This window comes from Triplophysa dalaica, chromosome 2, assembly GCF_015846415.1.
Source record: "Triplophysa dalaica isolate WHDGS20190420 chromosome 2, ASM1584641v1, whole genome shotgun sequence".
NCBI lineage: Eukaryota > Metazoa > Chordata > Actinopteri > Cypriniformes > Nemacheilidae > Triplophysa > Triplophysa dalaica.
This window is the reverse complement of record NC_079543.1, coordinates 18,839,770-18,852,705: the sequence shown is the minus strand read 5'-3', so window position 1 is coordinate 18,852,705 and position 12,936 is coordinate 18,839,770. Positions and strand designations below refer to the sequence as shown.

Sequence of the window (12,936 nt, the reverse complement as noted above, 5' to 3'; positions counted from 1 at the left end):
AACTTTACCTCCACTGAGCATGCGCACTTCAACGCCGCATCATTTTTGTCACGCTGAAAACAGCTGATTAATATTTGTTGTTATTGTAAAGTTAGGTTTAGGGTAGATGTAGGCGTTAGCTAATGTAATCTATTGTATTTATTTGGCGAGATTTTGCACCCCTTCCGGACGTAGCTATATGGGCAGCAGAGGGCGGTGCTTGGTTGTTTTCTCGCGATAGCGGATTTTGAAAAGTGGCGCGAGCCGGTTGTTCAAGAATAAAAATAAGCGTCACAGTCTACTTCCTACAGGTACGACACATATTTAAAAGTTTTAACCTCTCTATTAACACACTTGGCTTAATATATGATATTTCATGAACATATCAACAAAGAGTATTTGAAAAAAATATTATAATGAGTAGTTTTCCCCTCGTGTTTTGTATTGTTGTTAGCTGTTGGGCTAACCGTTTTTCTGAGGAGTAACAACGTTAACTTGGGTCGCTCAGTATCTTGCCAAAAACTTTTTTCTACGATTGATATGTTTAAGTTTAAATCTTGCATTTTTGGTTGCTTGATTCCTGTCGGTTAACATGCTGCGTATTGTGTTGTAAATTGTAGTTCATTCAGCAAACAACTCTTTATTTAGAGAAATTAAAGCGTCCGATGGGTCGAGGAAATATCAGGTAACGATTCGTGTCCTGTTGAGATAACGCTATCCAACATGTGTTCCGTGACTAATACTTTAACACCGACCTAAAATGTGAAGTGTGTTTTTATTAACATCTCTAACGTTACTCATATGCTGCTAAACTAAATGTGTTTTTGTCTTATAACGTGACCTTCTGCGTGATACCAGTGGATGATGTTCAGCGCGTGTATCTGACCTGCCAACACAGCAGTAACAGTTAATGTGTCTTGTCTCAGCAGCATCAACATGACTGGAGACACTGATCTTGAGATTGAAGAAGCTTTCAGGCGTGCACAGAAGGCTCACAATAACAAGGCCAAGCTTGCTGCCAGTTTGAAGAACGGATATATTAAGGTACAGTAGAAGAAACATTGCTGATACATTGAACAATTTTTATGAAATAACATGTAAAACTTCTGTTTAGTTGGAGGATAAGAATGAATTCCACGAGGAGTTCATCCGCTGTCTGAAGTATGCCATGATTATTTACACCCGTGAGCCGGCCGTGGAGAATGTCATTGATTTCGTTACAAAGTTTGCCGCTTGTTTTGAGACGCCTGTAAATGAGGAGGCTGAAGAAGAAGATGAGGAGGAGGAGGAAGATGAGAATGAATTTTTGAACTTCCTGTTTAACTTCCTGTTGGAGGTACTGTCACTACCTCACAGTAGTGTATGAAAATATGCTTGCCCTTTACAATCTGTACTAACACTGCACCCATTTTTTAAAAGAAACAATTTAAATGTTGTTGTCGTCTTTATATGTTCTTGTGTATATTGGTTTTTACCAACTTGCTGTTTTTCTCTGCCTCAGTCTCATTGTGCAAACAGTCATGCGGTACGGTTTCGTGTGTGTCAGCTGGTGAATAAGTTGCTGGGCAGTCTGAGTGAAAATGCACAGATAGACGATGATCTGTGCGATAGGATACATGAGGCTATGCTGGTCAGAGTCACAGACAAATACCCCAATGTCAGGATACAGGCAGCACTAGCAATGGCCCGGCTTCAGGACCCCAATAACCCAGATTGCCCGACTATTAAAGGTTTGTATTCATAATCACTTAATAACGTGACGTGATGAGCATTTCTTAATGTTTTTAGTAATTATGATCCCAGCTAAAAATACTTTTTTATGTGACTAATTTTGTGTATAGCATATATGCTGCTACTGGAAAATGACTCGAACCCTGAGGTTCGACGGGCTGTGCTTTCATGCATTGCTCCCTCAGCCGTCACACTCTCTAAAATCTACAAACGCACCAGGGACGTCAAAGAGAAAGTCAGGAAACTTGCATATCAGGTAAAATTTTCTGGGGTAAACTGATTCATAAATTATAGAAAGTAGGCATAATAATGAATAAGCTACATAGTTTCAGAAAATATTTTATTTGTTTTCTTGGTCGATTACATCTTACTCAAGCAATACATACAGCCGTTGTAAAATTAAGGGGACAGTTCACCCAAAAATGAAAGCTCTGTTATCATATACTCATCCTCAGATTGTACAAAATTGTATATGTTTCTTTGTTCTGTTAAACACAAAGGAAGATGTCAGTAACCCAACATTTCTCATACCCCATATACTGCCAAATTAGGGAAAATACATATTATGGGAGTCAATGGATGATGAGATCTGCTTGGCTACTAACATTCTTCGGTTAAACACAAAGAAAGATATTTGGAATAAAGACATTTATACAGTTTTGGAACAATCTGAGGGCGAGTGAATGATTGCACTATTTTCATTTTTGGGTGAACAGTCCCTTTAAGAGACCATTTCAGAACATTTTTCTGATTTTAAAATGAACTATTTATAGATATGTGTTTAGGTATAATGCTCATTTTTGTTTCATGAGGTGAGCTATTAACAAAATATATTCTTTACCAAATTTAAAAAAAATGATTGTTTATGTTTATTGCATTCATTTGCAGAAAATAAAAACTGGTGAAACGGGTCAAAATGATAGAAAACTTGCTCCGTATTTTTTCAGACCTCAAATACTGCAAAGAAAACAAGTTTATATTCACTTTTAGCAATACAAGAGTAATATTTTATGAAAAGTAAAACATTTTTGATCAATAAGCCATGTATATGTTTTCATGCGTCGTTATGCTGTCAGTCTTCTACATTGCTGTTGGATGACTGTGTCACTGCTGAGATTTGATTTTGTTGAGATACAACCAACACTGGGCTGGAATGGCCACAATACATTTAGAAATTAAAATGTTGTGTGTATATGTCTGAAAACTGAACATTTGTACTTCAGGTGCTTGCGGAGAAAGTGCATATTCGAGCTCTGTCCATTGCTCAGAGAGTCAGTCTACTGCATGAAGGCCTCAATGACTCTGCAGGTAAAGGAATGTAACATTCACCGATCAAACTGTCAAAACAGACATCTAGATGCATTAAAATTCATGTGCATCTCTCTTAAGACTCAGTTAAGGAGGTTGTTAAGACCCATTTGCTGCCTGCGTGGCTTCGCCTGCTGCAGGGAGACGTGTTGCAGATGCTGCACAAACTGGATGTGGAAAATTGCGCAGAGACTGCGGTGACCACACTTCATGCCATCTTCTCAATGGTAACAAGTTCTGATGAGCTCCTGCAGAATGCTGCCGGGTTGGATGAGAGGTCAGTTACTTTTACCAATTCAATTGATTAATTAAATCTTTCCCAACAGAATTTGTGGAAATGGCACACGTTAGGTTGAATGGCCTATTCCTTAATTGGAATTTAGAATCAGAAATGCCAAATACTGGCAGAGATATTTCATTTCATTTCCTGAGTGTCAAGTAAAGGTTTAACATGGTTTAAATGTCTGTGTCTGTGTATAGGAAGCTTATTCCTGTGGACTCACTTACATGTGAAAATGTGTTGTACTGGAGAGCATTGTGTGAGTTTGTCAAGAGTAAAGGAGATGAGGGAGAGGAAATACTGGAGCAGATACTTCCTGAAGCAGCAATCTTTGCAGAATATCTCTACAGGTGAATATGGATTACATTGGTGACACTTTCCCATTGTCTTCTGAATATCATACCTATCATCACAATGCACAAAACTGCTGCTGCAATCATTAGATGTTTGAGATTTGTCAGCTGCTGTTATTTTTAATTTGTTAAATTGTATAATTTCTTACGTTTTTTTTTATTCTTCGTCTCACCTATGTAAGCAAGCTCTTGTGTTTCGTTTCAGTTTTCTGAAGAGCATTACTCAGCTTTCAGAGGAGCAGAGAGCTGATATGACGCAGCTTGAGGTGGTGATGACCCAGGAGTTTGTTGGACAGCAGTTGATTCTGCTAGTTGGGTGTTTGGACACCTCTGAGGAGGGTGGCAGGTCTGAGTTATCAAAAATCCACTTGGCTATTTTAGTGTCTATTGAGTTTAAGGGTGTTAAAGAGCGTTCATGCCATCCCAGATGACCTCCCTTTTTTCAGCTGAACCCATTTTTGTTTAAAGGCGAAACAAAATGACACCATGTTTAACTCTGTGTGAAGTTAATGCAGCTGAAGTTTCATGCTTTCTTCTAGGAAACGCATGGTGGCAGTGCTAAAAGAGATTCTTGTGCTGCCCAACACTCCCACCTCACTGATTGGTCTGCTGGTTGAAAAACTGATTGGCATATTACGAGACGACACAAAGAAAATTCATGTGGTAAGTTTGAGTCGGAACACTCTTAACGTCACTAAAGAAACTTTCACTCTGAAGATTAGTCTTTCTAGATACATCTATTATTTCATCTTATTGTTTTGTATACCTTGTACAACCTTAAGGACTGAGACTATTGTGTACCTGCCAAGAAACAAAACCTTAATTTTCTTCAATGACAAACATGATCACATTTTTGTCCCAGCGCTGATCTTTTGTCTCTAATTATATTCCCAAAAAATCCAATCTCAAGTGTTTTATATTAGGGAAGCACCGAATATTCGGCCACCGAAAATTTTCGAAAGACTTTCATCACCGAAACAATACGGCCAAAATGTTGTGTTGACACAAACAGATACCGCTCCTTTGATGCATCTGTAGCAGACGTTATTCCTTTAATCGCAGCACTAAAGCGTCTCCTAAATTGCATGCACCCTCAGGGCTCTAGAATGCGACCAATATTCCTTTACGTGTGAGAACCAGAGGACGCGTAATCCCAAAAATTCTTTGTCATTGACAGATTTTTTTTACCAGTGACGGAAAAATCTGATGGCCGCCCGTCATTCTGGCAGATTACAATGAGGGCAATTTGTAAACACCCGTTTCCCTTCAGCGGGATATGCCTGCGAAGTGATCTACGTGTCGTTGTCATTTGTACTGACTAGACATGTGATGCGATTTGGGAAAACCCGTCGGATGTCGCGCTGGGACGCGGGAACGACAGTTCACCTATCAAAGTAAACCACCTAACATGAAGAATGAAGAAGTATTAATGCACATTTCCAGCCTGTCCTGTGTAAACGATTGCATGCAAAGTTTTTTATACAATGTTTTCGTGAGATGACAGAGCTCTCAGTCTACGGCACCAGGAGTTATGCCCGCTCCACTGCTCACGCGAGCCGGAACGCGATCGCAAAATATACGAGAGATGATCAAAAGTCCAGACACTATGCACGTGATAAACAACTTAAAACTTGCTTCACTGCTTATTAGTTGTTGTCCGTAATGTTTCCTCGTGTTGTGATAATGGCAGAGCTCTCGGTCTTTAAATGTGCGCTGCACCATTTTCCTTACTTTCGTTTTTCGGTTTTGTACAGTATTTTTATAGACTTCAACACTAGGACATGTTTTTTTTACTAAATTGTTATTAGAGTAAGTCTCTTACCACTGTAAAGTGTTTTTTACTTGTGATACTGGACTGTTGGGCATTTATTTTCATAACTTAACTTTAAACACATTTTTCTCCAAATTCCGTTCATGAACATCATAGCGCTTCAGACGACAGAACAAGTTGGTTATTCTATTCTTACGCTACTTAATGTCAACTTTGCACATCTGCAATTCTTGGTGCATTTGTTGTTGTTAAAGTTCTAAAGTTAACATATGGGCTATGGGAGTCTTTGTTTTGATACACTATTATGTTGAAGGCCTACAGAGAAAATATTGTTGTATCTTTAAGCAGTTGCACTTGATCTGAACGCACTTTCTTGTAGTAGTCCTACAGAGAAAAATGTAAAATGCACTTGACCTAAATGCACTTTGTTTTCGGGGGAAGAACATTTAATTGTACAACTTTTCAGCAGGTCAGTAGGCCTGTACATTATTATTTAATATACACATGAGTGGGGTCAAGTTAAACATCTTAGTTGAATTTTATACTGTGCATTGTTGCAATGTGCTAAATAAATATTTGCATAATTTGTAATTTATTTATTCTTTGAAACTTTAATATTTATGCAATTGCAATGCCTTGATTTTAGTAAAGTTAGTAGTCATAGCCATAAATGCAAGGGTACTAATAATTGGCCTAATTTCTTTCGGTTTTCGGCCTTGGTTTCCTCGTTTTCGGTTTCGGCCACGAATTTTCCTTTCGGTGCATCCCTATTTTATATAGTTGTAAAGCAAGATCTCCGATCCATGCATTGTTTTAATAATGAAAAGATCAGAATCAGTTCACTTTACAAAAGTTTTTTAAACAGGTGGCTGAAATAATCTCTGACGTGAGAGAGCCCATCCTGCCCATTGCTGAGCCAGTAGATGAGAACGAGAAACGCAAGAAACAAGTGAAAGTGAGTGAGACTTCATTAACCCCAGGAGCCTCAAGTTGTGTAATCTCCTGTGGTGGGTTTTTCATTTGTCTGCACTCTCTGTCTGAAGCTGGCTGAGTTGCGAGTGCAGATAATGGAAGCAAAGCAGAGTCTAGAAGAGTGCATCAGCTGTCAGGATTTCAGTCGTGCGGCAGAGCTAAAGGACTCAATCTCTCAGCTGGAGGAGCTCAAGAATCAGCTTGCCCTGGAAGCCTCACAGTCAACTGATAATGTCAAGGAGCAGCGGGTGGAAAAGGTAGCTTACAACAAATCATATAAACATATAAATGTTAAAAATATGAGACTGAAAAGGCTTCTGGACCAGTGTTGTTTGTTTTGCAGACTGGTCTATTGAAAAAGCCAGTGGGGTGTTAAAATATGATTACATTTATTCATAAAGCAGATGTTGCGGTGTTAGGATTTTCCCACTGGTTAATCGACATGTAAAAACGTGAATCAATGGTGGGTTGGGTTCAATATCTTTCTTAATAAAACACACAAACCATAAAAAAGTACAATGACATTTGCTTATATTAAACACAGACTTTACAAAACAGATAATCATGGTTACATACGTTACATAATTGCCTAGATTTTCAAAACGAGTAATCATTCCACACATTGTGCAACAAATAAACAAATAAGAAAAGAATTTGAAGGGAATACGAAACAATAACGTTTCATCAATAAATAAATAAAAAAGGTATCGAAAAAGTATTAATTACGAAACGAAAAACATTTATGTTAAATAAATGGCAAAGCACTGGCTTTTGAAAATTAGAACAAAAAGAAAATGAAACCTTTACCAGCTCTTGACAACAGTGCTTACATGTTCTTTGCCAGAAAAGCCTCCGCCATCGTCTTTGTCAGTCAGCACTTCACTCTCCTCACATGATGTATAAAATCGGACTCTTGCTGCTGATCTTTGCCATGACACTTGTTCCGCTTATGCTGAATGCAGCAGAGGCAGCTGTAGTTTGGTCTTTGACTAAACTAAGTGATTTATAACTATAAAAGGTTACACTTTATTTTACAGTGTAGTTATACATTTAAGAACTGAGTCCTAAAAAGTAACTAAATGTACTTACAATAGGGTTAGGATTAGGGTTAGTTACATGTAACTATGCATCATTTAAAGTAAATACTATAGTTAATACATGTAACATGTGTAAGAAGGGCACCGTAAAATAGTGTTACCCTATAAAAATTGTAAATGACAGTGGGGGTCGTTGCCGTCATGGACAGGTGATGTAATCGGTAGGCGGGCAACACCGTTTATCAACGGTGACACCAATTATCGCAACAAGCCTGGCAGACGCTTTTATAAAAAGCAATGTGGGAGTCAACAATAAGCACACTATGTTTTTACAAAGCAGGTATTTATAGTACATTCTAGATGAGTATGCAGGGTAATAAATAGTCTAGGATTGTCAGTAAGAACAACAGGGAAGTTTATGCTTGTTGGCTCTCTCTCAAAACTGTGGTACTTTGAGGTTTGCTTCTGTTTGTTTTGTTTTATGGTCCTTTTATTAGTATGGGTGTGTTTCTGTATCTTGAGTTTCAGTTGTGCCTGCCTGAATGGCCACATAGTTGATTTAAATTAAGGCTGTTAACTTCAACACGTTAACTTGTACGATAATATTTTTCAGATTAAAAATATTAAATGCCTTTAACGCAACATCCTTTTTTTCTTGCATAATTTTCTAGCGTTAAATTATTTAATATAAAGTCCTTTACAACCATTTCAAATTGCACCCAAATAGTTTATTGACACGTCCAGTATAGAACACTGCTCAATCCAACGCCACAACGGTCCGCTACACAATTTAAATATATTGTCCCCAAGCCATTGAGTGCTAAGCTCTAACTTAATAATGTTCACACATAGATTTTGCATGAATTGAGCCTAGAAACATTGAATGTATTTGTTTTGAAGACAATATGTTTGAAATTAGAATTGTATATGAAGATACAATAAGCCGTATTACTAAAAGTTGTCTGGCACATGTAGAGTATTGCATGTTTATCAACCACAGACTATGGCTAAGAACAAAAAATGTGTGTTATGTTGTAAAACAATCCTGTGTGTTTCCACAGAGTGATCCAGAGACTCTGTTAAAATGTCTGATGATGTGTGCCGAGTTGTTCAAGCAAATGAGCATCAAGAGAGGGATCTGCCCTACCATGACTGCTCTAATAGAGTCACTGGTACAGTATGCACATTCATAAAATCATTAATAGACATATTCTGTTATTCTAAGAACAAACCTATACACAGTTGGAATCTAGTGCACTGATCAAACAACTTCGAATGTCCAGTAAACAGTTCATTGCATGACTTGATTTGCAATCATGGCGGGTATAACTTTCAATTGACCTCTTCCTTCTAGATATTGCCAAGTGTGTCGAACCCTAACCCTGCTGTTCGTAACATGGCGATTGTCTGCTTGGGAACTGCTGCTCTTCACAGCAAAGACTTTGCCAACACACACCTTGTGCTGCTTTTGCAGGTAATATAAGACATTTGTGTTAAATTGGATTGAATTTATTTTGTTTTGTTAATTTCATAGACTTTATTTTCTGAATTTGTGTGTAGATCACACAACTAGATGAGCCTAAAATCAGGATCAGTGCTCTTAGAGCTCTCATTGATCAGCTTCTGCTCAATGGCCTTAACATCCTGCAAGACAAGCCGGCCCTTCCTGCATCACAGTCACCCGACTCTCCGGATAACAGTAATGGAAATCCTAAGCAATTAGCTAAAGATGAGGTGGAGAGTACCGTGCAGAGCATTCTGAAGATGCTTTCAGAATTTCTTGATAGCGAGGTACAGCTGTTTAATTACAATATTTAATTTTACAGTGAATGTACCGGATCTGTTATTCTTGTGAGCAGCTATTTCTCTTTGTACAGATACTTTTATCACACAGCAAAATGCTATAACCTTCCAATATCATTAGCCCAATATGGCAGGACACCATTGCTACATAAGGCTGAATTCACAATGTCTGCAGTGGTTGCTTTTTTATGGTGTTTACTGTATAGAGAGAGATTATTTGTTATGACATTACCAGAAGTAATGAATTAGAATAGGATTGCATTTATAAATGGTTGTAGAAACCCAAATCGATTCTTTCAGATCTGTGAACTTCGCACTGAAACGGCAGAGGGTCTAGCAAAGCTAATGTACTGTGGCAGAATCGTAAGTCCGAAGCTGCTCTCCCGACTGGTGCTGTTGTGGTATAATCCTGTAACTGAGGATGATCAGAGACTACGCCATTGCCTGGGGGTTTTCTTACAGATTTATGCCCGGGCGAGCAGGTACTCACTCAAACTAAACTTTAGAAAAATTATACAAGGACACATGATAAAAGTCAAACTCAAGCTGCTTTTAACATGATCTGCCATGGATGATTTATGAATTTTACCGTAATTACACTGTTTTTCTTCTTAAACACAAGAGCAAATCAAGAATGTGTTGAAGAGAGCTTCCTGTTGACCATGAGGACACTCTTCAATGCTCCTGTGACGTCTCCTTTATCTGAGGTGGACACTTCCAACGTGGCTGAGCTTTACGTCGAGTTAACACGACCTAGTGCTCTTTTGCAACCTGCTGCTGTACAGGTGTGTATTTAAGAATACATTTGCAAACTGAATGCCTCTTCTTTTCCTTTAAGCAAGTGACCAATCTTCTTTTCTGCAGGGGGCATCTGTGCACGACTCTCTGGCAGTGCGAGTTTGTAATGAGATCTTGAGGGATGTCAAAGCACCTGAAGTGCGTCTTTACTGTAAGACCCTGAGCTGGCTGGAGCTTACCACTGAACCAGGACCCGCCACCAATGAATTGCAGCTTTTATTAAAAGACATTTTACAGGTACTTGGTAGTTAAATCACTCTTCACATACAGGTGGTCAAAAGGATTATTTTATTATGGCAAAAGATAATATGTTTTTTATATTTAAAATAACAGCAGATTTAGTATACCGTGGCTGAAATAAGTATTTGATACCCTGCCGATTTGGAAGTTTGCCTGCTTGCAAAGAAATTAAGGGTTTATAATTTTTATGGTAGGTTAATGTTAACTGATAGAGACATCTGGGAAAAATCTTTTATTTAAAGGTTATAAATTGATTTGCATTTCAGTTAGTGAAATAAGTATTTGATCCCCTACCAACTAGCAAGAATTCTTGCTCCACAGTTTGGTTATGTGCCTATATGGACCACAGATTAGTCCTGTCACTTTAAGACAGTACTCCTAAATCAGTTTGTTAAGTATATAAAAGATGCCTGCCAACAGAATCTGGACCAAATAACTTTTAAAGGATGTCAGGGACAAGATTGTAGACCTGTTTAAACCTTGAATAGGCTACAGACAGAAGCTTGGTGATAAGGAGACAACTGTTGGTGCGATTATTTGGAAATCGAAGAAATACAATATAACTATCAAATGCCCTTATTCTGGAGCTCCCTGCAAGATGTCCCCAATGGAGTAAAGATGATCATGAGAAAGGTTAAAGATCAGCCCAGAACTACATGGAAGAAGCTTGTTAATGATTTCAAGACAGTTGGCACCAAACCAGCAAGCAAACCATTGGTAACACGCTATGCCACAATAGATTGCCTGGCCAAGAAGGCCGTCTGGCTCGTCTGAAGTTTGACAATGAAAATCAAAATGATTCAGAAAAGACTTTTGCGAAAGTGCTGGCACTGCTGTGAGACCAAAATTGACTCCTGTGTTTGGAGGGAGAGAAATGTTGACTATGACCCTAAGAACACCATCCCTACAGAGATGCACATTATTGGAAACATTATGCTTTAGGGCTTTTTATTTCTGCTATGGGTACAGGATGACTTCATTGAGGGGCTGAGGGACGGGCCAGTGTACCGTACAATCTCGGACGAGAACCTCCTCCCCTTAACTAGATCACTGAAGATGGATCGTGGATGTGCCTTTAACATCATAAAGACCCAAAACATAAAGCAAAGACAACCAAAGAGTGGCTTAAGGAGAAGCATACTAAATGTCCTAGCCAGTCTCTAGACCCTAGTCCTATAGAAAGGATTCCAAGAAACCTTAAATATTTACAGAGGAGTGGACTAAAATGTATCCTGACACATGTGCAAACCTGGTGACCAGGTTCTAAATGTTTTACCACTGTGCTTGGCAACAAGGGTTTCTCCACCAAGTACAAAGTTATGTTTTGCTTGGGGATCAAATACTTATTTCACTGAATGAAACGCAAATAAATGTATAACCTTTAAATAAATTAAAAATCCCCTGATTTTTTTTAAATTCTGTTTCTATCAGTTAAAATAAGACCACCATTAAAAATATAGACCCTTAATTTCTTTGTAAGCAGGCAAATTTGCAAAATCAGCAGGGGATCAAATACTTATTTCCCCTCACTGTAATTGAAAGACAGATATTGATAATCCATCAAGTCACATGACCGTTGTCTTTCTTTTTTTCAACAGGAAGTAAAAGATAAATACTGTATAAGGGTTATTGAAAAGCTACGTAACCAGCTTAATGGAGATCCCTGCACTAAATCAGCCAGTAACCAGGACACAACTTTGCTTGCCCTGGATGACAACACTGAAGGTATCATAATTCACATGAACAATGTTAACACATTTTTAGGGTAGAGGAAGTAGTTTGTTTAAAGTTTCCATAGTTGTTACACTGTATAGTTGTTTATTAATCAACCTCTTGTGTATCTTTGCAGAGACTGTGATAAAAGATGAGACTAAACCTAAACGTGCTAAAAGAGGTGCAGTTTATCCCCATTTTATTCCTATTTCACATTTGATCAAATTTTCTTTTTTTGTCCAATTTTCAATATGCAATGTCTTTATTTTGTTCAGGCCAGAAGAAAGCATCCACTGCCAAAAATGGTAGGAAAACTAGTAAAGCAGATCTATCCTCTGATGAAAGGTAGGTTTTTTTCTTGTTAAAGAACATAGCCTTTTTAGTAGTGTTTAACTTTTGAGTTGATCTTTTAACTCTTATGCTGTTGGTATGCCATGATCTTTGCAGTGATGAAGAGAATGTTCCTGAAGCCCCTCCATCAGTGCGACCCACTCGACGTGCCAAGATGGCTGCTTTGGATAAAACCAAGCAGGATTTAACGGCTCTCATCAACCAAGAAGCCAATGGTTCCTAAATCAGATTATATGATTGTAAAGATCATAAAGATGCTTTTCATTGTATTCATCATATGACTTCTAAATTGTATAAATCAGCAGTTCAATATAATTTTTTTTGCCATTATTGTGACTCCTCACATGCATATTTGGGATCTTGATAATAGTTTTAAACATGCATCAGCTGCAATACTTATGTCATTTGTTAATATCTCTGTGTAACATTTTTTTTGTATCTGTAGTTTAAAAAGTCAGAAGTATGGTTACTATGCTTAACCACTTGTTTAATGAACTTATTTCTGCTATTTTAAACCAGTATTTGTAAACAATAACTGATCTAAAAATGTGTATATCACTGCTGTATCTCACGAATTGAATAAAAATGTATCACAGCTTT

General features: G+C 37.9%; 1 protein-coding gene across 4 annotated transcripts; it reads left to right on the top strand.

Moving 5' to 3' along the window:
* The first annotated feature begins 51 nt into the window (after positions 1–51).
* On the top strand, positions 52–12,865 carry ncapg (non-SMC condensin I complex, subunit G). 4 transcript variants are annotated; one of them, XM_056765048.1, is made up of 22 exons: positions 52–290; positions 909–1,023; positions 1,094–1,315; positions 1,481–1,709; positions 1,821–1,966; positions 2,934–3,018; positions 3,100–3,295; positions 3,499–3,648; positions 3,857–3,997; positions 4,191–4,314; positions 6,288–6,377; positions 6,466–6,651; positions 8,493–8,603; positions 8,786–8,905; positions 8,992–9,222; positions 9,535–9,716; positions 9,857–10,019; positions 10,099–10,269; positions 11,871–11,997; positions 12,122–12,166; positions 12,261–12,330; positions 12,433–12,865. In XM_056765048.1, the coding sequence occupies exons 2-22, from the start codon at positions 916–918 to the stop codon at positions 12,557–12,559; spliced, it is 3,024 nt and encodes a 1,007-aa protein (XP_056621026.1). In that variant the 5' UTR covers positions 52–290; positions 909–915; the 3' UTR covers positions 12,560–12,865. The 4 variants fall into 4 exon arrangements, with proteins under 4 accessions (XP_056621026.1, XP_056621034.1, XP_056621018.1 ...); XM_056765056.1 differs by having other exon boundaries at positions 906–1,023; XM_056765040.1 differs by lacking the exon at positions 52–290 and adding an exon at positions 348–664.
* The last annotated feature ends 71 nt before the right edge of the window (positions 12,866–12,936 follow it).

Bases quoted from the DNA above. Each gene is read 5' to 3' on its own strand.
- ncapg (XM_056765030.1), top strand. From the start codon at position 645: ATGGGTCGAGGAAATATCAG. The intron at 1,024-1,093 runs GTACAGTAGAAG...ACTTCTGTTTAG, and splicing joins TGAAGAACGGATATATTAAG to TTGGAGGATAAGAATGAATT. The intron at 1,967-2,933 runs GTAAAATTTTCT...TTTGTACTTCAG, and splicing joins TCAGGAAACTTGCATATCAG to GTGCTTGCGGAGAAAGTGCA.